Below are 23,797 nucleotides of genomic sequence, written 5' to 3' on the forward strand. Positions count from 1 at the left end.
CCACGAAAACTGCTGGTTTGTCATAAAAACCCAACTGGTTCACTAATGTCTTTCAGGGAAGGGAACCTGCCACCCCCATCCGATCTGGGCTACTCCTAACTCCAGTCTCACTAAATGGTTGACTCTCAGTGCCCTTGAAGTGACCTCGGGCAACAATACAAGAAATCCAATTCCTTTGCAGAATATAACTGACTGCTTTCAAATGCATATCCTGCAGGAAATGAAAGAAGTGCTATAAGATCCTATGATTCTACAAATTGTGCCTGGGTGTGTAGTTGAGCGAGAGACATCTAGAAGAAGCAGCAGTCCGTCTTTGCCCACACCATCTAAAGGTATCATCTAGGAACAGGAGTGGGCCATTCATCCCCTCGCGCCTGTTCCACCACTCTATTACACCATTAGCACATGGCCCATAGCAGCCGTAGGCAGGGATCTTTCTACACAATGTGTGCACAAATTATACCCTGTGGTCTACATGTTGCCCGCATGCCTTGGCAACCGTGGAGACCAGGCAGCTCAGTCCTTGGATTCTTATTGACTGGTTTCTTGTTTGAATTTTTTTTTAGGTCCGGAGGGTTTGTAAAGTGCTGTTGCCTCATTGGTGAATAAATGTTAATTAAAAACACTGTTTGGCATCGACTGAGATATATGCCAATGTCCTCAAGAATCCCCGATGCGCAGCTAACCGGCCTGCAGAAATGAAACGACTGGGGAGTAGTTGAGCCTAAGACAATTGCATTTTTTTTTAAGGGAAAATTGGATAGATATTTGAAGCCAAGGAAGATGCAGGGCTTCTTCAGATGGGGAAAGCGCAAGGCAACAGGATTAGTTTTGGATTGTTCTAGCAAAGAGCCGGCAGACACAATGGGTCAAATGGCCTCCTTCTGTGCTGTAAAGTTCAATGGACGCTCCTGCATTACAGACAGAAGCACATCTGCATTAAGGGCTGCAGCACCAAAACCGATTTTGATCAGATGTGCAGACCTAAGTTGGAGGCGGCTGAAAGGAAGCTTCTCTGTGTATAATGTAACAGCAACAATACGATCAATTTTACAGACATAACATACGCAGCGCAACATATGCAGCGCACCCTACACAAGGGAGAGCGCAATTTATAAAAGAGTATTGACCATGACAGCGGTTATCTAACACGACGGCCAGGCTCACAACTGGGACCAAACCTTTTCAAGAATGACACATGGGAGTTTGTAAAACTGCGGATCTTTTAACAGCAGCAGTTCATTCCCTGACAGGAATCAGACGTCTGTTCAAACTATAACAGAGAACAAAGTGAAGGAGGGGGTGGAATTCGCCATCGAGAATCCAGACTAAATAGAACCAGAATATGCAAACATCCTCGACACCGACAGGGGACAGACCAGCAATACAAGTCCAAGGAGAATTAGCACAAAAAGAACACCTAATCCAGCAACGGTAACTGCTGACATCAATCCCCACGGCCACTGTACCTAACACAGGACGAGCACACCCCCCAGCACATCTGCAGCAAAACCAGATGTCATAAACGAACACCTCAGCACTCAGGAATGAAGACGGACAGCGGGGGTGGGGAGCCGACTATTAAAAGACTGCCGCATCAGTGACATCAAGGCTCAGTTGGGAGCCGAAAGAGACTCGAAGCAGCGAGACGAAGCAACAACAACTTGCATTTATTTCGAGCCTTTAATGTAGTAAAACGTTCCAAGGCGCTTCACAGGAACGTTATCAAACAAAATTTGACACCGAGCCACATAAGGAGATATTAGAACAGGTGACCAAAAGCTCGGTCAAAGAGGTAGGTTTTAAGGAGCGTTTTGAAGGAGGAGAGAGAGGTAGAGCGGTGGAGAAGTTTAGGGAGGGAATTCCAGAGCTTAGGGCCTAGGTAGCTGAAGACATGGCCGCCAATTGTGGAGCGATTAAAATCGGGGATGTGCAAGAGGCCAGAATCGGAGGAGCGCTGAGATCTCGGAGGGTTGTAGGGCTGGAGGTTACAAAGATAGCACCCTGAAGGGATCTGTGCTGGCCATGAAGGAGGGGAGATAGGCTCCCGAGAGCTCAGTGAGCAGCCAAGCTGTTGACAACAGGCCAGTCCCAGGTTCATTCCTTGGTCTGAGTGGAGTTAGCTGATCACAGACCGGCACAACAGTAGGACTGCTACAACTGGCCTCAATACCCGTTTTCGGGGGCGGGAGGGGGGAAAATCAGCTGGAGTTGTCACCCCAATGACTATCAAATGACCCCTGCTTGGAAGTATGTGTGAACGGTTATTGGGTACAAAAGGTTTGCAGATTGGCTCTCACGACCCCTCCCATGGTAGAACAGCCTCCTGACATTCACCAGGCACATCTGAGATCCATGGAACAGTATCCCAGCCAAAAAAATCAACGCCTCCATGATAGGGGGCGAGGAAATTGGTCAGCAACAAATGACGGCAACATAGTATCATAGTATGGTGGAGCACAGAAGGAAGCCATTCAGCCCATCGTGCCTGTGCCAGCTCTTTGAAACAGCAATCCAGTTAGTCCCACTCACCTGCTCTTGCCCCAAAGCCTTGTAATTTTTCTCCCTTCAAGTATTTACCTTTTGAAATTAATCTGCTTCCACCACCATTTCAGGCAGTGCATTCCAGATCATAACAATTCACTGCGCAAAAAGATGTTTCCTCATGTAACCTCTGGCTCTTTTGCCGATCACCTTAAATCCGTGTCCTCTGGTTACCAACCCTTCTGCCACTGGAAACAGTTTCTCCTTATTTACTCTTATCAAAACTATTCATGATTTTGAACGCCTCTATCAAATCTCCCTTTAACCTTCTCTGTTCTAACGAGAACAACCCCAGTTTCCCCAGTCTCTCCACATAATTGAAGTCCCTCATCCCTGCTACCATTCTAGTAAATCTCTTCTGCACCCTCCCTAAGGCCTTGACATCCTTCCTAAAGAGAGTTGCCAGAATTGAAGGCAATACTCCAGCTGAGGTCTAACTGGTTTTTTATAAAGGTTTAGCAAAACATCCTTGCTTTTGTACTCTATGCTTCCATTAATAAAGCCCAGGATCCCGTAATGCTTTTGAAAAAAAACTTGTCCTGCCACCTTCAAAGATTTCTATACATACACCCCCAGGTCTCTCTGTTCCTGCACTCCTTTTAAAATTGTATCATTTAGTTTATATTGCCTCTCCTCATTCTTCCTACCAACATGTATCACTTCACACTTCTCTGCGTTAAATTTCACCTGTCATGTGTCTGCCCAATTCACTAGTCTGTGTCCTCCTGAAGTCTGTTACTATCCTCCATTGTTTACTACATTTCCAAGTTTTGTGTCATCTGCAAACTTTGAAATTATACCCTCTATACTCAAGTCCAGGACATTAACATATATCAAAAAGAGCAGTGGTCCCAGTACTGACCCCTGGGGGACACCACTGTATACTTCCCTCCAGTCTGAAAAGCAACCGTACACCACTACTCTCTGCTCTCTATCCCTTAGCCAATTTTATAATCACGCTGCCAGTGTCCCTTTAATCCCATGGGCTTTAATTTTGCTAACGAGTCTATTATGTGGTACTTTATCAAATGCCTTTTGAAAGTCCATATACACAACATCAATTGCACTACCCTCATCAACCCTCTCTGTTACTTCATCAAAGAACTCAATCAAGTTAGTCAAACACGATTTGCCTTTAACAAATCCATGCTGATTTTCATTTATTAACCCATACTTTCCAAGTGCCAATTAATTTTGTCCCAGATTATTGTCTCTAAAAGTTTCCCCACCACCGTCATTAGGCTGACTGGCCTGTAATTGCCGGGTTTATCCCTCTCCCTTTTTGAACAGGGATGTAACATTTGCAATCCTCCAGTCCTCTGGCACCGTATCTAAGGAGGATTGCAAGATTGTGGCGAGAGCCTCTGTAATTTCCACCCTTAGAATCGTAGAAAATTTACACCACAGAAGGAGGCCATTCAGCCCATCATGTCAGCGCTGCCGAAAATGAGCCACCCAGCCTAACACCACTTTCCAGCAATTGGTCCGTAGCCCTGTAGGTCACAGCACTTCAGGTGCACATCCAGGTACTTTTTAAAATGAGTTGAGGGTTTCTGCCCCTTCCACCCTTTCAGGCAGTGAGTTCCAGACCCCCACCAGCCTCTGGGTAAAAAAAGTTTTCCTCATCTCCCCTCTAATCCTTCTACCAATTACTTTAAATCTATGCCCCCTGGTTATTGATCTCTCTGCTAAGAGAAATAGGTCCTTCCTATCCACTCTATCTGGGCCCCTCATAATTTTATACACCTCAGTTAAATGACACCTCAGCCTCCTCTGTTCCAAAGAGAACAACCCCAGCCTATCCAATCTGTCATCATAGCTAAAATTTTCCCGTCCTAGCAACATCCTCGTAAATCTCCTCTGTACCCTCTAGTGCAATCACATCCTTCCTGTAATGTGGTGACCAGAATCATACACAGTACTCAAGCTGTGGCCTAACCAGTGTTTTATACAGTTCCAGCATAACCTCCCTCCTCTTTCCTTTATTAGCCAAGGCATAGAATGTAAGTATTCCAAATGCCTTCTTAACCATGTTATCTACCTGTCCTGCTACCTTCAAGGATCGGTGGACATGCACAAAGGTCCCTCACTTCCACTGCACCTTTCAGTATCCTCCCATTTATTGTGTATTCCCTTGCCTTGTTTGCCCTCCCCAAATGCATTACCTCACACTTCTCCGGATTGAATTCCATTTGCCACTTTTCTGCTCACCTGACCAGTCATAGAATCAAAGAAAGGTTACAGCACAGAAGGAGGCCATTCAGCCCATCAAGTCCGCGCCGGCTCTATGCAAGAGCAATCCAGCTAGTCCCATTCCCCGCCCTATCCCCTTAGCCATGCAAATTTTTTCCTTTCAAATACTTATCCAGTTCCCTTTTGAGGCCATGATTGAATGGAGTCCATTGATATCTTCCTGCAGTCTACAGCTTTCCTCCTCACTATCAACCACACGGCCAATTTTTGTATCATCTGCAAACTTCTTGATCAAGCCCCCCACATTCAAGTCCAAATCATTAATATATATCACAAAAAGCAAGGGACGTAGTACTGAGCCCTGCGGAACCCCACTGGAAACAGCCTTCCAGTCACAAAAACACCCGTCAACCATTACCCTTTGCTTCCTGCCACTGAGCCAATTTTGGATCCAACTTGCCACTCTCTCTTGAATCCTTTGGGCTTGTACTTTTTTGACCAGTCTGCCATGTGGGGCCTTGTCAAAAGCCTTGCTAAAATCTAGGTAGACTACATCAAATGCACTACCCTCATCGACCCTCCTTGTTACCTCCTCAAAAATTTCAACCAAGTTAGTCAGACACGACCTTGCCTTAACAAATCCATGCTGACTGTCCTTGATTACTCCGTGCCTTTCTAAATGACAGTTTATCCTGTCCCTCAGAATTGATTCCAATAATTTGCCCACCACCAGAGATTAGACAGGCTGGCCTTTAATTACTCGGTCTATCCCTCGCTCCCCTTTTAAGCCCTTAAAAAGGGCTTGATGTGCACCCAAAGTGCTGTAACCTACAAGGCTACGGACTAAGTGCTGGAAAGTGGTGTTAGGCTGGGTGGCTCATTTTTGGCCAGCGCTGACATGATGGGCCGAATGGCCTCCTTCTGTGCCGTAAATTTTCTATGATTCTAAGGGTGGAAATTACGGAGGCTGTAGCCACAATCTTGCTTCCCTCAGTAACCTAGGATGCACCCCAAATGGACCAGGTGACTTTTCTACTTTGAGTACTGCCAATCTTTTAAGTACCTCCTCTTTATCTACTTTTATCCTGTCCAATATCACTACTACCTCCTCCTTTACTGCTACAACGGCAGCATCCTCTTCTCTAGTGAAGACTGATGTGAAGTATTGATTTAGGACCTCAGCTATACCGTCTGCCTCCACAAGATCTCCTTTTTTTGTCCCTAATTGGCCCCACCCTTCCTTTGACTACCCTTTTACTATTTATATGTTCATAAAAGACTTGTGATCCCTTTTATGTTACCCACTAATCTATTCTCATACTCTCTCTTTGCCCCTCTTACTTCCTTTTTTTGATCTCCTCTGTACATTCTGTATTCAGCTTGGCTCTCTACTGTATTATGAACCTTACATTCGTCGTAAGCCTCCTTTTGCTGTTTCATTTTAATCTCTATATCTTTAGTCATCCAGAGAGTTCGAGCTTTGGATGCCCTTCCTTTCCACCTCATGGGAATGAACCATCTCCTCCTTGAAGACCTCCCATTGTTCAATTACTATTTTGCCTACCAGTTTTTGATTCCAATCCACCTGGGCAAGATCCCTTTTTAACTCACTGAAGTTAGCCCTCCTCCAGTTAAGTATTTTTACACTTGATTGTTCCTTGTCTTTCCATAACTATTCTAAACTTGACATTATGATCACCGTTCCCCAAATGCTCCCTCACTGAAACACGCTCCACTTCATTCCCCAGAATTGATCCAGCACTGCTTCCTCCCTCGTTGGGCTGAAAACACACTGATCAAAAGAGTTCTCTTGTATATATTTCAGGAATTCCTCCCCCTCTTTGCTAGAATTTTAGTTATGAGGAAAGATTGGATAGGCTGAGGTTGTTTCCTTTGGAAAAGAGGAGGCTGAGGGGTGATTTAATTGAGGTGTATAAAATTATGAAGGGCCTATTTCCCTTAGCAGAGAGGTCAATAACCAGGGGGCATAGATTTAAAGTAATTGGTCGAAGGATTAGAGGGGAGCTGAGGAGAATTTTTTTTACCCAGAGGGTGATAGGAGTCTGGAACTCACTACCTGAAAGGGTGATGGAGGCAGAAACCCTCATCACATTTAAAAAGTACTTGGCTATGCACTTGAAATGCTATAACCTACAAGGCTGCAGACCAAGTGGTGGAAAGTGGGATTAGGCTGGGTACCTCTTTTTCGACCGGCACAGACACGTTGGGCCTCCTTCTGTGCCATAAATGTTTCTGTGTTTCTATGTTTACAGTGTTACTATCCCAGTCTATATTGGGATAATTGAAGTCCCCTCATTCTCACTACTCTATAGTTCTTGCATCTTCCTGTAAGTTACCTGCAAATTTGCTCCTCTATCTCCTTCCCAATACTTGGTGGCCTATTGTATACATCCAGCAGTGTAATAGCTCCTCAATTGTTCCTTAATTCTAACCAAATAGATTCTGTCTTTGACCCCTCAACTATATCATCTCTTTCCAGCGCTTTAATAGTTTCTTTGATCAATACTGCCACCCCCCACTCCTTTCTTTCCTTCCCTATATTTTCTGAATACCTTGTAGCCAGGAATATTAAGTCCCCAATCCTCCCTTTCTTTGAGCCAGGTCTCTGCTTTTGCCACTATATCATAGTCCCATGTAGTGACTTGAGCCTGCAGCTCACCACCTTATTTACCACATGCTACATGCATTTACGCACATGCACTCCAATCTCATCTTAGACTGCCTCGTATTTGCCCAGTCTGATCCCTCCTATTTCTGAACTATTTTTTACTCTTGTGCTATTTCTCTCTCCCAGTCTTCTGTGCACCTTGTTTATCCTCTCAAATGTTTTATCCTGGTGCCCACCCCCCTGCCAAATTAGTTTTAACCCTCCCCCACAGCACTGGTTAACCTCCCCGCGAGGACATTGGTCCCAGCTCTGTTGCGCTGGGACCAACGTCCATCTTGAACAGATCCCTCCTGCCCAAGAACTGGTCCCATTGCCCCAGGAATCTGAAGACCTCCCTCCTGCACCATTTCTCCAGCCACGCATTCATCTGTCTTATCCTACTATTCCTATACTCACTAGCGCGTGGCACTGGGACTAATCCAGAGATTACTACCTTTGAGGTCCTGCTTTTTAAACTTCCTCCCCAACTCCTGAAACTCTAACTGCAGGACCTCAACCCTTTTCCTTCCTATGTCACTGGTTCCCACATGGACCACGACTTCTGGCTGTTCCCCTTCCCCTGCTCAAAATGTTCTGCACCCTCTCAGTGATGTCCTTTACGCTGGCACCAGAGAGGCAACACACCAGGTGGGATTCACGTTGATGATTGCAGAAATGTCTGTCTGTCTGTCCCCCCCGACTACTGAATCCCCTATAACCAGTGCATTTCTACACTTCGCTGTGACGCCTGTGCAGTCCTTTGCCCCACAGTGCCATGCACTTCTTCGAGGTATTCAATACTGAAAACCAGTTAGTGAGCGACACACTCCCAGAGGATTCCTGCACCGCTTGCCTCTTCCTACCCTGCCGGATGGCCACCCACTTATTGCCCTGAGCTCTCTGTGGCAGTTGGGTGACCACCTCCTGGAACATAAGATCAAGAAATTCTCAGCCTCCCGTATGTCTTGCAATGATTCCAGCTTCTCCTCAAGCTCAAACTCTGAGCTCGAGCTCGAGCAACCGGAGGCACTTCCTGCACCCATGGTCACCGGGACACCTAGAGTTCCCACATGGAGCAGAAATTGCAGGCAACAGGTTTCAGCTGTCCCTCCATTCTATTCGGAGTCTACTTCTATTATATATCTCATGTTATTTATATGTTTTATTTTAGTACCCTTTTAACTCCTTATTTCTTCATTTATTTACCCCTTAAGATAGTTATTTCTCAATCAATGATAATCAGCTGCAATTATTAGACTGTATACTATATTGACTTACCTTAGCTTTCACGAGCTCCTCCGCTACGCGACTGTGATGTCACTTATGCAAATTTTCACAGAATTTGTTTTCCTGCGCTGCTGCGCGCTGGTTTAAATACTTGGAGCCGCTCCCGTGGTACTCCACGTTCTGTTACTGCGCTGCTGCGCGCAGGTTTAAATACTTGGAGCCGCTCCCGTGGGACTCCACGTTCTGTTACTGCGCGCTGGTTTAAATACTTGGAGCCACTCCCATGGTGCTCCACGCTCTCCCCACGACAGATTACCAATTTTTTAAAAATTGAATAGAACTCAAGATGGTGCATTGTGGTAATGCAGAGCGTCCTATAAACTGTAGAGCAGAGGGATTCAAATGTCAGCTTGGATCAGTTGGTGGCACTCTCGCCTTCTAGTCAGAAGGTTATGGATTTAAGCCCTGCTCCAGGACTTGAGCACATAACCTGAGTCGACACCAAGGGAGTGCTGTACTTTCCAATGAGATGTTAAACCATCTCCCTGTTCGGATGGATGTAAAAGATCCCATGGTGCTATTTCAAGAGCATGAAAGTTCTCCCAGTGTCCTGGCTGATGACCCTCCCTCAATCAACACCACCAAAAGATTATCTGGTTATTCGTTCTTTTACTGTTTATGAGTATTTGATTATGTGACAGTGACTGCACAGTAGTAACCTCAGGACAATGAAGTACTTTTGAAGTGTAGTCACTGTTGTAATGTGGGAAATGCGGCAGCCAATTTGCGCATAGCAAGGTCCCACAAACAGTAATGTGATAATGACCAGATAATGTGTTTTGGTGATGTTGATTCAGGGGTAAATCTTGGCCAAGATACCACGAAGACACCCACACTCTTTTTCAAATAGTGCCATGAGATCTTTTAAATCAACCCAAGAGGGTAGATGGCACCTTGGTTTCACATCTTACCCAAAAGACAGTGCAGCACTCCTTCGTTGCAGCACTAGAGTGTCAGCCTAGATTATGTGCTCAAGTCCTTGGAGTAGGATATGAACCCACAACCTTCTGACTCAGAGACTAAAGAGAGTGCTAACACTGAGTCACAGTTGGCACCATAAACACACACTGCCTAAGGCCTTATTGCAGCAAGAGTCAGCACGTAAAGGAGAAGAGAAAACTAGGTGGGGTGGGTGATCAAAAAAAATTAAGATTCTCCAGTGTATGTTTTAACAATGGGAGCCTTTTGCTGTAACCGGAGACTCCAGGGCTTCGTGTCGAATATGAGTGAGCTTTCAATAGGATGGGCGCAGAACCAAAATAAGCAACTTCGCCCACATATTCATTCACACGAATTAGCAACCCAAAGGGTTAAAACCACAAGTGAAAAAAGCTATCTCTCCTTACCTCCTCGTCCGAAGTGTCCTCTTCATACTCATCTCCTAGAGGAGTCGGCCCCAGTTGCTCCAGACGCAGACTGCAGTCCGACTCATCCAATTTTCCATTCCTTTCGCCTTCCTCCTTCCTGGCAACTTCACTCATCTGAGAGACAGAGCCACAAAAACAAAAAAGGAGGCTGTAATTACAGTGCACATGTGGGTTAAAAGGACACAAAGTAAATTGCTTAGTGCAACCATCCAATTCGCTGTTCCATCAGTCACTGTCAGATTGCACCCTGTGGACCTGCTCAGGGGCCAGGTAGCTCATTCAAGTTAAATTCCAGTCAGTGGGTGGGCTGGCTTCAGATCAGATCGAGCAAAACAACTCTTTCTTTGAGTGGATCCAGGGATTTTTTTTTTGCCCTGACAAATGAGGATTGCTGGTGTCAGAGAAGAGTCCAAGTTTGTGACCCAGTATCAGCACTTGTACAGTAGAGGCACAGGATAAAGCTTCTGCTACTTCGCCTGCCCAAGGCTTGGGCAGCTGCTTGTGGCCTACAAGTTATGATTTGGACATCACCAGATTCTTATGAACCATTCAGCTCTACTTTTGAAAGCCCCAGGAGACCTTCCACCACATCACAATTCTGTGATCTTGGATACACTCCCTTTTGGGCTGTTGCTCTTTCTCAAGTTCCTCAAGCAGTTGTCTTGCCACCATAATCTCAATCACCAGAAGTTGTTTTTAAAACTTTTTTTTAAATTTAAAAGCAGTCTCGGGTGAGGCAGCAGTACATCTTGTGGGAACTTGAACAGACCATTGGACTGCGCCATGAAATAGTAGAACGTGGATGTGTCGGAACGGGTTCGGACCTGATACTAATCAAACAATCTAAAGATAACATAGGCTAGATTTACCCCCCAATTAACTATGGATGGGTGGACTATCCAGCCAATAATAGATCTATTGTGATAAAAATTTAAGCTGTGTCAAAATCAGCAACATTACACTTGTTTCTATAAGTTGCTAGCCAACAGGTTTGCTCTGCCTCTCTGTACGCTCCAAATAAAGGTGTCACAATGTTAAATTGCTTCAAGAATTTGCTCCTGGCTGTATAAACTTTTGATTAGCAAAGTTTAACAACACTTGGGCAATCAAATTATGAATGCTTTATAGATCAATGGACGGGCAATTTCTATCTTCCTATCAGACAGAATGGTCATTTAGGACTGAGCGTTAAAAGATGCAAAACCCACCCAAGTGATAGAAATAAATAATACAGATCACTGGGCCTCCAATTTCCTATAGCTACAGTCTATTATATTTACAATTGTTCCAGGCCTCTGAAAAGTTAAGTGAAGACTTACCTGCAACATAAATGCCATGGCTACTAGGGCAAGCCAGAGGCGGAGTATTCTACTGCAAATGGCTCACCTCCTGACTCGCCAAAGCCTCTCCACCACCTACAAGGGACAACTCAGGAGTGTGATGGATTACTGTCCACTTGCCCGGATGAGTGCAGCTGCAACAACATTAAGAAGCTCGACACCATCAACACTCGACAAAGCAGTCCGCTTGATTGGCACCCCATCCACCAACTTAAATATCCACTCCCTCCACAACTGACGCACCGTGGCTGCAGTGTGTACTATCCACAGGATCCACTGCAGCAACTCACCAAGGCTTCTTCGGCAGCACCTCCCAAACCAGTGACCTCCATTACCTGGAAGGACAAGTGCAGCAGGTGCATGGAAACACCACCACCTCCAAATTCCCCTCCAAGTCCTGTGTTCCTATGTTCCAAGTCACACACCATCCTGACTTGGGATAGAAAATCGCCATTCCTTCATCGTCAAAATCCTGGAACTCACTACCTAACAGCGAATCAAGACCCACCATCACCTTCTTAGGGCAACGAGGTATGGAATATAAATGCCAGACTTGCCAGCGACACCCAAATCCCAAGAATAAATATTAAAAATCTCACGTCAGTGCCTGCTCTCTGTTTGGAAGCAACCATAGAATCATAGAAGTTACAACAGGGAAACAGGCCCTTCGGCCCAACATGTCCATGTCGCCCAGTTTATACCACTAAGCTTGTCCCAATTGCCTGCACTTGGCCCATATCCCTCGATACCCATCTTCCCCATGTAACTGTCCAAATGCTTTTTAAAAGACAAAATTGTACCCGCCTCTACTACTGCCTCTGGCAGCTCGTTCCAGACACTCACCACCCTTTGAGTGAAAAAATTGCCCCTCTGGATCCTTTTGTATCTCTCCCCTCTCACCTTAAATCTGTGCCCCCTCGTTATAGACTCCCCTGCCTTTGGGAAAAGATTTTGACTATCGACCTTATCTATGCCCCTCATTATTTTATAGACTTCTATAAGATCACCCCTTAACCTCCTACTCTCCAGGGAATAAAGTCCCAGTCTGTCTAACCTCTCCCTGTAAGTCAAACCATCAAGTCCCGGTAGCATCCTAGTAAATCTTTTCTGCACTCTTTCTAGTTTAATAATATCCTTTCTATAATAGGGTGACCAGAACTGTACACAGTACTCCAAGTGTGGCCTCACCAATGCCCTGTACAACTTCAACAAGACATCCCAACTCCTGCATTCAATGTTCTGACCAATGAAACCAAGCATGCTGAATGCCTTCTTCACCACCCTATCCACCTGTGACTCCACTTTCAAGGAGCTATGAATCTGTACTCCTAGATCTCTTTGTTCTATAACTCTCCCCAACGCCCTACCATTAACGGAGTAGGTCCTGGCCCGATTCGATCTACCAAAATGCATCACCTCACATTTATCTAAATTAAACTCCATCTGCCATTCATCGGCCCACTGGCCCAATTTATCAAGATCCCGTTGCAATCCTAGATAACCTTCTTCACTGTCCACAATGCCACCAATCTTGGTGTCATCTGCAAACTTACTAACCATGCCTCCTAAATTCTCATCCAAATCATTAATATAAATAACAAATAACAGCGGACCCAGCACCGATCCCTGAGGCACACCGCTGGACACAGGCATCCAGTTTGAAAAACAACCCTCGACAACCACCCTCTGTCTTCTGTCGTCAAGCCAATTTTGTATCCAATTGGCTACCTCACCTTGGATCCCATGAGATTTAACCTTATGTAACAACCTACCATGCGGTACCTTGTCAAATGCTTTGCTGAAGTCCATGTAGACCACGTCCACTGCACAGCCCTCATCTATCTTCTTGGTTACCCCTTCAAAAAACTCAATCAAATTCGTGAGACATGATTTTCCTCTCACAAAACCATGCTGACTGTTCCTAATTAGTCCCTGCCTCTCCAAATGCCTGTAGATCCTGTCCCTCAGAATACCCTCTAACAACTTACCCACTACAGATGTCAGGCTCACTGGTCTGTAGTTCCCAGGCTTTTCCCTGCCGCCCTTCTTAAACAAAGGCACAACATTTGCTACCCTCCAATCTTCAGGCACCTCACCTGTAGCGGTGGATGATTCAAATATCTCTGCTAGGGGACCCGCAATTTCCTCCCTAACCTCCCATAACGTCCTGGGATACATTTCATCAGGTCCCGGAGATTTATCTACCTTGATGCGCGTTAAGACTTCCAGCACCTCCCTCTCTGTAATATGTACACTCCTCAAGACATCACTATTTATTTCCCCAAGTTCCCTAACATCCAAGCTATCATCTGTGATGACTGTCCAATCAGGGGATCTTGTCAGTGAGACTCTCCCAGCTTTGCTCGAGTCAGGGATCGGAGAGGCTGGCATGAAATGTTTGAACTCTATATCTTGACTGACAGTTCAGTAGCCAGCACCTGCCTGAATCTTGCGATGCACATGCCAAGCGTGCACTTATTCTTCAGTTGGTTTCATGTGGTTTCATCACAAGCATTCGTCACTAGTAAGAGACAGGTCTCCATGGCACAATGATGTGCACTTACATGAGAAGTTCAAAGAACAGTTGTTATTTTAGCATCAGAAAGCAGTTCTCAAAGTACAGAATCATAGAATCTTACAGCACAGGAGACCATTTGGCCCATCATGCCTGTTCTGGCTTTTTGAAAGAGCTATCCAATTAGTCCCACAGTAGGAAATTAAGCATTGTACTACATAAGAACATAAGAAATAGGAGCAGGAGGAGGCCATCTGGCCCCTCGAGCCTGCTCCGCCATTCAATGAGATCATGGCTGATCTTCAACCTCAACTCCACTTTCCTGCCTGATCCCCCTAGAGTCCAAAAATCTCTATCTCCGTCTTGAATATATTCAATATACTCAGCAACCACAGCCCTCTGGGTAGAGAATTCCAAAGATTCACAACACTGTGTGAAGAAATTCCTCCTCATCTCAGTCTTAAATGGCCGACCCCTTATCCTGCGGCTATGCCCCCTAGTTCTAGACTCTCCAGCCAGGGGAAACAACCGCTCAGCATCGACCCTGTCAAGCCCCCTCATAGTCTTATATGTTTCAATTAGATGACCTCTCATTCTTCTAAACTCCAGAGAGTATAGGCCCATTCTACTCAACCTCTCTTCACAGGACAACCCTCTCATCCCAGGAATTAATCTCGTGAATTTACGTTGCACTGCCTCTAAGGCAAGTATATCCTTCCTTCAATAAGGAGACCAAAACTGTACACAGTACTCAAGGTGAGGTCTCTCCAAAGCCCTGTACAATTGTATTAAGACTTCCTTACTCTTGCACTCCAACCTCCTTGCAATAATCGGACTGCAATGGTTCAAGAAGGTGGCTCACCACCACGTTCTCAAGGGCAATTAGGAACATAGGAACAGGAGTAGGCCATTCAGCCCCTCGTGCCTGCTCTGCCATTTGATAAGATCATGGCTGATCTGTGATCTAACTCCATATACCCGCCTTTGACCCATATCCCCTAATACCTTTGGTTGCCAAAAAGCTATCTATCTCAGATTTAAATTTAGCAATTGAGCTAGTATCAATTGCCGTTTGCGGAAGAGAGTTCCAAACTTCTACAACCCTTTGTGTGTAGAAATGTTTTCTAATCTCACTCCTGAAAGGTCTGACTCTAATTTTTAGACTGTGCCCCCTACTACTAGAATCCCCAACCAGCGGAAATAGTTTCTTTCTATCCACCCTACCTGTTCCCCTTAATATCTTATAAACTTCGATCAGATCACCCCTTAACCTTCGAAACTCTAGAAAATACAATCCCAATTTGTGTAATCTCTCCTTGTAACTTAACCCTTGAAGTCCGGGTATCATTCTAGTAAACCTACGCTGCACTCCCTCCAAAGCCAATATGTCCTTCCGAAAGTGCAGTGCCCAGAACTGCTCACAGTACTCCAGGTGCGGTCTAACCAGGGTTTTTGTATAGCTGCAGCATAACTTCTGCCCCCTTGTACTCTAGTCTTCCAGATATAAAGGCCAGCATTCCATTAGCCTTATTGATTATTTTCTTCACCTGTTCATGACACTTCAATGATCTATGTACCTGAACCCCTAAGTCCCTTTGGACATCCACTGTTTTTAACTTTTTACCATTTAGAAAGTACCCTGTTCTATCCTTTTTTGATCCAAAGTGGATGACCTCACATTTGCCTACACTGAATTCCATTTGCCACAGTTTTGCCCGTTCACCTAATCTATCAATATCGCTTTGTAATTTTATGTTTTCATCTACACTGCTTACAATGCCACCAATCTTTATGTCATCGGCAAACTTAGATATGAGACTTTCTATGCCTTCATCTAAGTCGTTAATAAATATTGTGAATAATTGAGGCCCCAAGACAGATCCCTGCGGCACTCCACTAGTCACATCCTGCCAATGTGAGTACCTACCCATTATCCCGACTCTCTGTCGCCTTTCGCTCAGCCAACTTCCTAACCAAGTCCGTACTTTTCCCTCAATTCCATGGGCTTCTATCTTAGCTAACAATCTCTTATGTGGGACCCTATTAAATGCCTTCTGGAAGTCTATATAAATAACATCCATTGACATTCCCCTGTCCATTACTTTAGTCACCTCTTCAAAAAATTCAATCAGGTTTGTCAGGCACGACCTGCTTTTCACAAATCCATGCTGGCTCTCCCTGATTAACTGAAAATTCTCGAGGTGTTCAGTCACCCTATCCTTAATTATAGACTCCAGCATTTTCCCCACAACAGCTGTTAGGCTAACTGGTCTATAATTCCCTGGTTTCCCTCTCTCTCCTTTCTTAAAAAGCAGAGTGACATGTGCAATTTTCCAATCCAGGAGGGACAGTTCCTGAATCTAGAGAACTTTGAAAGATTATAGTTAGGGCATCTGCAATGTGCTCACCTACTTCCTTTAAAACCCTGGGATGGAAACCATCTGGTCCTGGGGATTTGTCACTCTTTAGTGCTATTATTTTCTTCATTACTGTTGCTGTACTTATATTAATTTTATCCAGTCCCTGTCCCTGATTCAATATTAGTTTTCTTGGGATTTCCAGCATGCTATCCTCTTTTTCGACTGTAAATACTGACGCAAAGTAATCGTTCAACATGTCCGCCATTTCCCCATTGTCAATGATAATATCCCCACTTTCAGTTTTTAAGGGGCCAACACTGCTCCTGACCACCATCTTTTTCCTAATATAACTATAAAAGTTCTTTGTATTGGTTTTGATATCCCTTGCAAGTTTCTTTTCATACTCTTTTTGTAGCTCTTACTATCTGTTTTGTGGCCCTTTGTTGATCTTTGTATCTTTCCCATTCGCCAGGGTCTGTGCCATTTTTTGCCTTTTCGTATGCCCTTTCCTAATGTCTTATACTGTCCCTTACCTTTTTAGTTGTCCATGGCTGTTTTTTTTGGCAAGTAGAGTTCTTGCCCCTCAGGGGCATAAACCAATTCTGTATCATGTTAAATATTTCTTTAAACATTTCCCACTGATCATCAGTTGTTTTACCCATTAACAGATTTGCCCAGTTTACTGTGGACAGTCTCTGTCTCATCCCATTGAAGTCGACCTTACCCAGGACGATAAATGCTGGCCTTGCCAGTGACGCCCACATCCCATGAACGAATAAAAAAAAAAGGCCAACATGCCATTTGCTTTCCTAATTGCCTGCTACACCTGCATGCTAACTTTTTGTGTTTTGTGTACCAGGACACCCAAGTCTCTCTGGACACCAACATTTAATAGTTTCTCACCAATTAAAAAAATATTGTTTTTCTATTCTTCCTACCAAAGTGAATAACCTCACATTTCCCCACATTAAACTCCATCTGCCACCTTCTTGCGCACTCACTTAATCTGTCCATGTCCCTTTGCAGACTCTTTGTGTCCTCCTAACAGCTTACTTTCCCACCTAGCTTAGTAGGTGTCTATTGTCATCCACCTATCCTTTTGCTTCTGTAAAGTTTTACATTGTACAATAAACTGCTTTAGTAGCTTTTTAAGCCTGATCCATCAGCATGATGATTCCCACCAATTTGCCGAGATCTAGATGACACAGTGAACATACTGTACTAGTTCTGGTACATGCCTCAAAGATAGAATGGCTCATCTGATGGCATATTATCTTATATAGTTCAAGCATAAAGTCAAGTTCAGGTTCACAAGTGTAGGCTTGCCAACTGAAGCTGACATTTTGCGCTCATGTAAGAAGTATCGGAAAGAACTCCGAAGTGTATAATGGGTTCACTGTGGAGATAACCAACAAAGCAACTTCCCAATCTCAACAATCCTATCAGACAACGTGCCAAATGAAGGACAGGCGCTACAGATGGTGAGCGATATAAAATGAGTATAAACTCCCCCTCCTCAGCCACACCACCAAAAGACCTGTATTAGCAACAGTCCAAGCTCATGTCACCAGCCCACCATCCCAGCTTGAGATGGCTTGTCATACAAACAGAAACCAAACACTGGCTGTATGTTCAGGTCACACAATATTTCCCAGAAAAAAAATTCACAGCCATCGTAACTCACCTTAACATCACGCTTGCTGAACTTATCCTTCATACTCTTCTCTTCAACTCCACTGTCATCATCGTCTTCATTCTCACCCTCCTCCTCCTCACCACCACTGTCACTCCCTGAATCTTCCAAGCCAGAGAAAATGCTCTCTTCACTGTCCGTTAAGTCACCTCCATCCTCATCTTTATCAAGTCCTGAATTTTCAAAAATGGGAAGCTGTAAAATAAGGACACATCAAAAAAATTAAGTCTTTTAAATTGAAGTAGCAAATCATCCGTGGCAAAGCTCCAAGTAAGTTGGAGGACACTCTTAATTACAGGGACATCATACCATGCTACACACTCTGCTATGGTGGCACTGTGTGGAACCTTGCCTGGTCCTTTAAGTCCAAGGGCTTCATGCTGTAAAAAGGCACATCTGGAAGTCAATTACAGACTAATTGCTCTTCAACACATTAATTGGAGAGTATTTTCTGTTGCTGGGGGAAAGTGACCCCGGAAATCAGCAGGTATTGACCAGCTTCCTTGATACTTCTTAAGTACGAAGTCTTGACCACTCAAGAACACGAGTAAGGGATGGCCGTCTATCCTCCATTACATCCTCAGTACAGAGGAAGCAGATGGAGCACTGAATGACTGAGCCAACTGACTTGTTACTTCCAAAAGCTGCCAGTCAGATAGCACCGCATTTCCATTCCTCTACCCCAGCCCACCTCCCCAGCTGATAGGGCTTGCAGCACAAAAGACATCGATAATTTTTACAATCTATCCTCCACTGGACAGTGCAATGATGCAGACACTGAGCGTTAATGAGCACCTTTTAAAAGACGAGCTGGATCATTATCTGTTGAGTATCTGGATTATGTTTTGTGGAGATATTTAGAAACACCGCATGATTCTTCCCCGCCAACGCTACCAGGCAAGGTCAGACAGAGGGCCAACCAGACCCAGATTTGATCCTTGTGTCAGGTCACTGTGCAGTAGGAAAGCGACTAGCACAGGTCAGGCACACTCAGAGAGGCAGCAAGTCAGCACCAATGCTTCCAGCCCCTTTCGAGCATTTCCTCCTGGCCTACTTTGAGCAGCAACGGCAGAGATCGAGGAACAGATCCCTCGGCTGCAGTCGGACTGTGGGCGAGACAAAAATGGGAGGTGAAAAATGAAAATAACTTGAAAAATGAATAGATATAGGGGGAGCTGCTTGAATACTTTTCTTCGTGTGTCAGCCGTGGTCCTTTATATTATTGAATGGCGGAGCAGACTGAAGGGGCCGTATGGCCTACTCTTGCACCCAGTTCTTACGTTCTTATGTTCTGACGTATTTGACCAAGTATTTTTGTTATTCATATTATCTTCCTCCACCAGCAAAAAGGGCAGCCACCATCAATACCTCCTATAGTTGACCACGTCCAGAGGCACCGGGGAGAGGCCGGGCGCGGCCCTCCCCGAGGCGCCCCCGGGGAGAGACCGGGCGCGGCCCTCCCCGAGGCGGCCCCGGGGAGAGACCGGGCGCGGCCCTCCCCGAGGCGCCCCCGGGGAGAGACCGGGCGCGGCCCTCCCCGAGGCGCCCCCGGGGAGAGACCGGGCGCGGCCCTCCCCGAGGCGCCCCCGGGGAGTTGCATTTACATAGCGCCCTTAATGGAGTAAAACATCCCAAGGCAAAAAAAAGGACGCCATGCCAAAGAATGAGATATTAGGAGGGTTGGGAGATGGGATTTTAAAGTAGTTGAGAGGTGCAGAAGAGGTTTGGGGGGGTAATTCCAGACCACTGGGCCTAGGGGACTGAAAGCACGGCAGTCAATGATGGAGTGAAGGGAGAGGATGCACAACAGATCAGAGTCAGAGGAACAGAAAATTCTTGGGATGGGGGGGTGGGGCGGGTGGAAAAGCAGTTGTGCGTATGGAGGAGGTTACAGCGATTCATGCAGAAAACCACGTAGCAAGAGGGATATGGAGTAGAGGAATAAAATCAAATGGACTAGTTATAATCGGGGAAAAGATTGGAGTAAGGATAGGGGGTAGCTTATACAAAAAAAGTAATAAGGAAAGGAAGAGTGGTTAAAAATAAAGGTTTAAAATGCAGGTGTTGCAACGTGCAGAATGTGGAAAATAAATTGGGGGAACTGCATGCAATCAATTTGCAGGGAGATCTAGACTTGGTAGTATTATCGGAAACTTGGCTGCAAACTGGCGAAGAATGGAAAAGAAACATGTCAGGATATGATATTCAGGAGAGATAGAAAAGATAAAAAAAGGTGGAGTGGCAATATTGATAAAAGAGGGTTCCCCTATATGCTGTAGAGAGAGGGGCGATGTAGACAAGAAAGGGGCACAGACTGAGTCAAGGTGGTTGGAGCTCAGTGACTTAAAAAAAGGGCTTGTTACATTCGGGCTATTACAGACTGCTGGGAAATTCTGGAAAGGAAATCTGCAGTCAGATTAAAAAGATGAGTAGGAATAACAAAATGACTGTTCTGGGAGATTTTAATTATCCACTTATGGCTTGGGACAGAGAAGGAGTAAAGGGAGAAAGGGGAATGGAATTCCTAAATATGGAATATGTGAATGGGCCTACAAGGGCCAGAGGTGTTGCCAGATCCGGCTACGAGCAATGAAATGGATCAGATAGATCAGCTGAATGTGAGCGAGTACCTTTTGAGAGTAGTTTCCACAATGTACAACAACGTTTCAGATCCAACTTAGAAAGGGAAAAAGCCAGTACAAAAACTCGAACGCATGATTGGATCAAGGCAGATTTTGGAAAGATGAGGAGTGAGCTAGCTGAGGTGAGGTGGAAGGATAAATTGGCACACAGGAATGAAAGAAAAATTTGCATTTACATCGCGCCTTTCACGACCTCAGGAGGTCCCAAAGCGCTTTATAGCCAATGAAGTAGTTTTGATACGTAGTGACTATTGTAATGTAGGAAACGTGGCAGTCAATTTGCGCACTGCAAGATCCAACAAACAGCAATGTGGTAACAACCAGAAATCTTGTTTTTTTTTGTGTGATGTTGGTTAAGGGATAAACATTGGCCAGGACATTGGGGAGAATACCCTGCTTTGCTTCAAACAGTGCTGTGGGATCTTTAACATCCGCCCAAGAGGGCAGACAGGGCCTTGGTTTAATGTCTCACCCAAAGGACGGTACCTCCGACAGTGCAGCACTCTCTCAGTTCTTACGAAGGGTCATCGACCTGAAACGTTTACTCTGTTTCTTTCTCCACAAATGTTGCCTGACTTGCTGAGCAATTCCAGCATTTTCTGTTTTTATTTCAGATTTCCAGCATCCACAGTATTTTGCTTTTGATTAAGAATAAGTATATTCCACAAAAAAGGAAACTACGAGCTTGGTAAGGAAAACTCAAGTCTTAAATTAAGGATGAAATGACCACATATCTAAATCGTCAGAAGTCGCCAGTGTGGATTTCAAAAGGGATAATGGTGAAAGAAAAGAACGAACGAACGAACTTCCATTTATCGTACTCGACAAACTTCCTATAATTCTGAGGCAGTAATAGACGTGGTAGATGGGGCAAATGGTGTGGATGGAGTGTACCTGGATTTTAGGAAAGCCTTTGACTGGGTACCACATGGGAGGTAACTAGAGAAGATTACAGGTATGGAATTAGAAGGATGGCAAACTGTATATCAAAGGTAGACAGATTGAGGACTGATCATGACCCAGTCACATCAGGGACCCCCCCGTCACCCCCGGGCGTCACCCTCTCCAAGGCCTCAGGGACACCCCTCAAACACGACCCTCCCCGAGGCCTCACTTTCCCCTCCAATTGTTCTAGGAGACATTGCAGTGTCCATTCAGTGCACAAATGCATTCTAAAGCTACTGTAGAGCCTTATACTGAAGTATTCCTTTAACTTCAAGCTTGGCAGTAAGACCTTCAGTATGTGAGCAGCAGAGGTACAATTCCTACTGCATGAGCTCTCTTGGCACAGGCAGAGTAATCCAACACCTTGAAACCCTAACTGCAGGATGCAAACACTCTGTCTCCTTTCCTGTAGGGGTCCATTTGACTGCAATCAAATGAGTCCCGCAGGCTTTCCCCCCTCAAAATGTTTTATGCTTCTCACAGTCAGATAGACAGACAGACTGAGAACAAAACACAATCAGTCCGCATCCAACAATAGAACTGGCCACTGCTGCTGAACCCAGGAGATGCTTGGTAAGATCCGCAAACTAAGAGGGTCAGCCTGCTACTGGCAGCAGAAATCTCGATATGGTAATTCTACCACCACATTCCACTGACTAAAAAAATTTCAACAGATCAATCTATTTCAGCACATCTAGCACACAAGTAACCTTGTAACTCAAAAGTCTGATGAGTGGGCGAAGCAAACTGCAGTTTTGGCTTCCCAGGTGCCAATTCCTCCCTTCTCTCCTCCCATTACCCAGGAATACCAAGACAGTGACGACCGCAATATCATATGCACACCTCAGGAGGAGAAAGTAGTTAAAGACACAACAACAACTTGCATTTATATTGCCCCTTCAACTTAAAGAAATTCCCCACAGTGCTTCATAAACAGGGACTCAGCCAGGAAGGGCAAGGTGACGAGGAGGGGTGGGTGTGTGGGTGACTGAAAGCTTTTTCAAAGAAATAGGTTTTGAGAAGGTTTTTTGAAGAGGTGGAGAGGGAGTTCAACAGACTGTGATGGGGTGGGGTGTAATTATTCAGAGTAGCAGGGTGGAACAGAGCCTGGAATATTTCAGAGAGAGAGAGAGAGAGAGAGAGAGAGACTCGACATTGTATGAAAAAGCATCCTGGTGGAGATCAAATCACTTAAGAGCCCCACGGCCAGAAAGAGTCCTGATCAGGTAACGTCGGCCGCCACTGGCCTGACTGCCGATCAAGATCTCGATGCAGAGTTCAGCCAGAGTTACTGCCAGCCACAGGTACATCAATTGGAAGAAGCAATGAGGGTAGCGGGGGCACAGAATGTACAATGGGTGGGGGACTTCAATGTCCATCACCAAGAATGGCTCGGTAGCACCACTACTGGCCAAGTCCTGAAGGACATAGCTGCCAGACCGGGCTTGCGGCAGGTGGTGAGCGAACCAACACGAGGGAAAAACTTACTTGACCTCGTCCTCACCAATCTACCTGTCACAAATGCATCTGTCCATGACACTATTGGTAGGAGTGACCACCGCACAGTCCTCGTGGAGACGAAGTCCCGTCTTTGCACTGAGGACACCATCCAACGTGTTGTGTGGCACTACCACCGTGCTAAATGGGATAGATTCAGAACAGATCCAGCAGCTCAAAACTGGGCATCCATGAGGTGCTGTGGGCCATCAGCAGCAGCAGAATTGTATTCCAGCACAATCTGTAACCTCATGGCCCGGCATATTCCTCACTCTACCATCACCAACAAGCCAGGGGATCAACCCTGGTTCAATGAGGAGTGTAGAAGAGCATGCCAGGAGCAGCACCAAGCGTACCTAAAAATGAGGTGCCAACCTGGTGAAGCTACAACTCAGGACTACATGCATGCTAAACAGCGGAAGCAACATGCCATAGACAGAGCTAAGCGATTCCACAACCAACGGATCAGATCAAAGTTCTGCAGTCCTGCCACATCCAGTCGTGAATGGTGGTGGACAATTAAACAACTAACGGGAGGAGGAGACTCTGCAAACATCCCCATCCTCAATGATGGCGGAGTCTAGCACTTGAGTGCAAAAGACAAGGCTGAAGCGTTTGCAACCACCTTCAGCCAGAAGTGCCGAGTGGATGATCCATTTCGGCCTCCTCCCGATATCTCCACCATCACAGAAGCCAGCCTTCAGCCAATTTGATTCACTCCACATGATATCAAGAAACGGCTGAGT

At 45.4% G+C, this 23,797-nt stretch overlaps 1 protein-coding gene across 2 annotated transcripts in view; it reads right to left on the bottom strand.

Annotated features, from left to right (window-relative positions):
- The window catches only part of bop1 (BOP1 ribosomal biogenesis factor), a 203,920-nt gene that overhangs the window by 161,983 nt on the left and 18,140 nt on the right, over positions 1 to 23,797 (bottom strand). For both annotated transcript variants that reach the window (XM_067968910.1, XM_067968916.1), the window contains exons 2-3: positions 17,959 to 18,162; positions 10,039 to 10,173 (exon numbers count right to left, since the gene is read on the bottom strand). In XM_067968910.1, coding sequence (XP_067825011.1) covers positions 10,039 to 10,173; positions 17,959 to 18,162 — 339 coding nt within the window. The remainder of the gene's footprint in view (positions 1 to 10,038; positions 10,174 to 17,958; positions 18,163 to 23,797) is intronic.

The sequence above is a fragment of the Heptranchias perlo genome, chromosome 2, assembly GCF_035084215.1.
Source record: "Heptranchias perlo isolate sHepPer1 chromosome 2, sHepPer1.hap1, whole genome shotgun sequence".
NCBI classification, from domain to species: Eukaryota; Metazoa; Chordata; class Chondrichthyes; order Hexanchiformes; family Hexanchidae; genus Heptranchias; species Heptranchias perlo.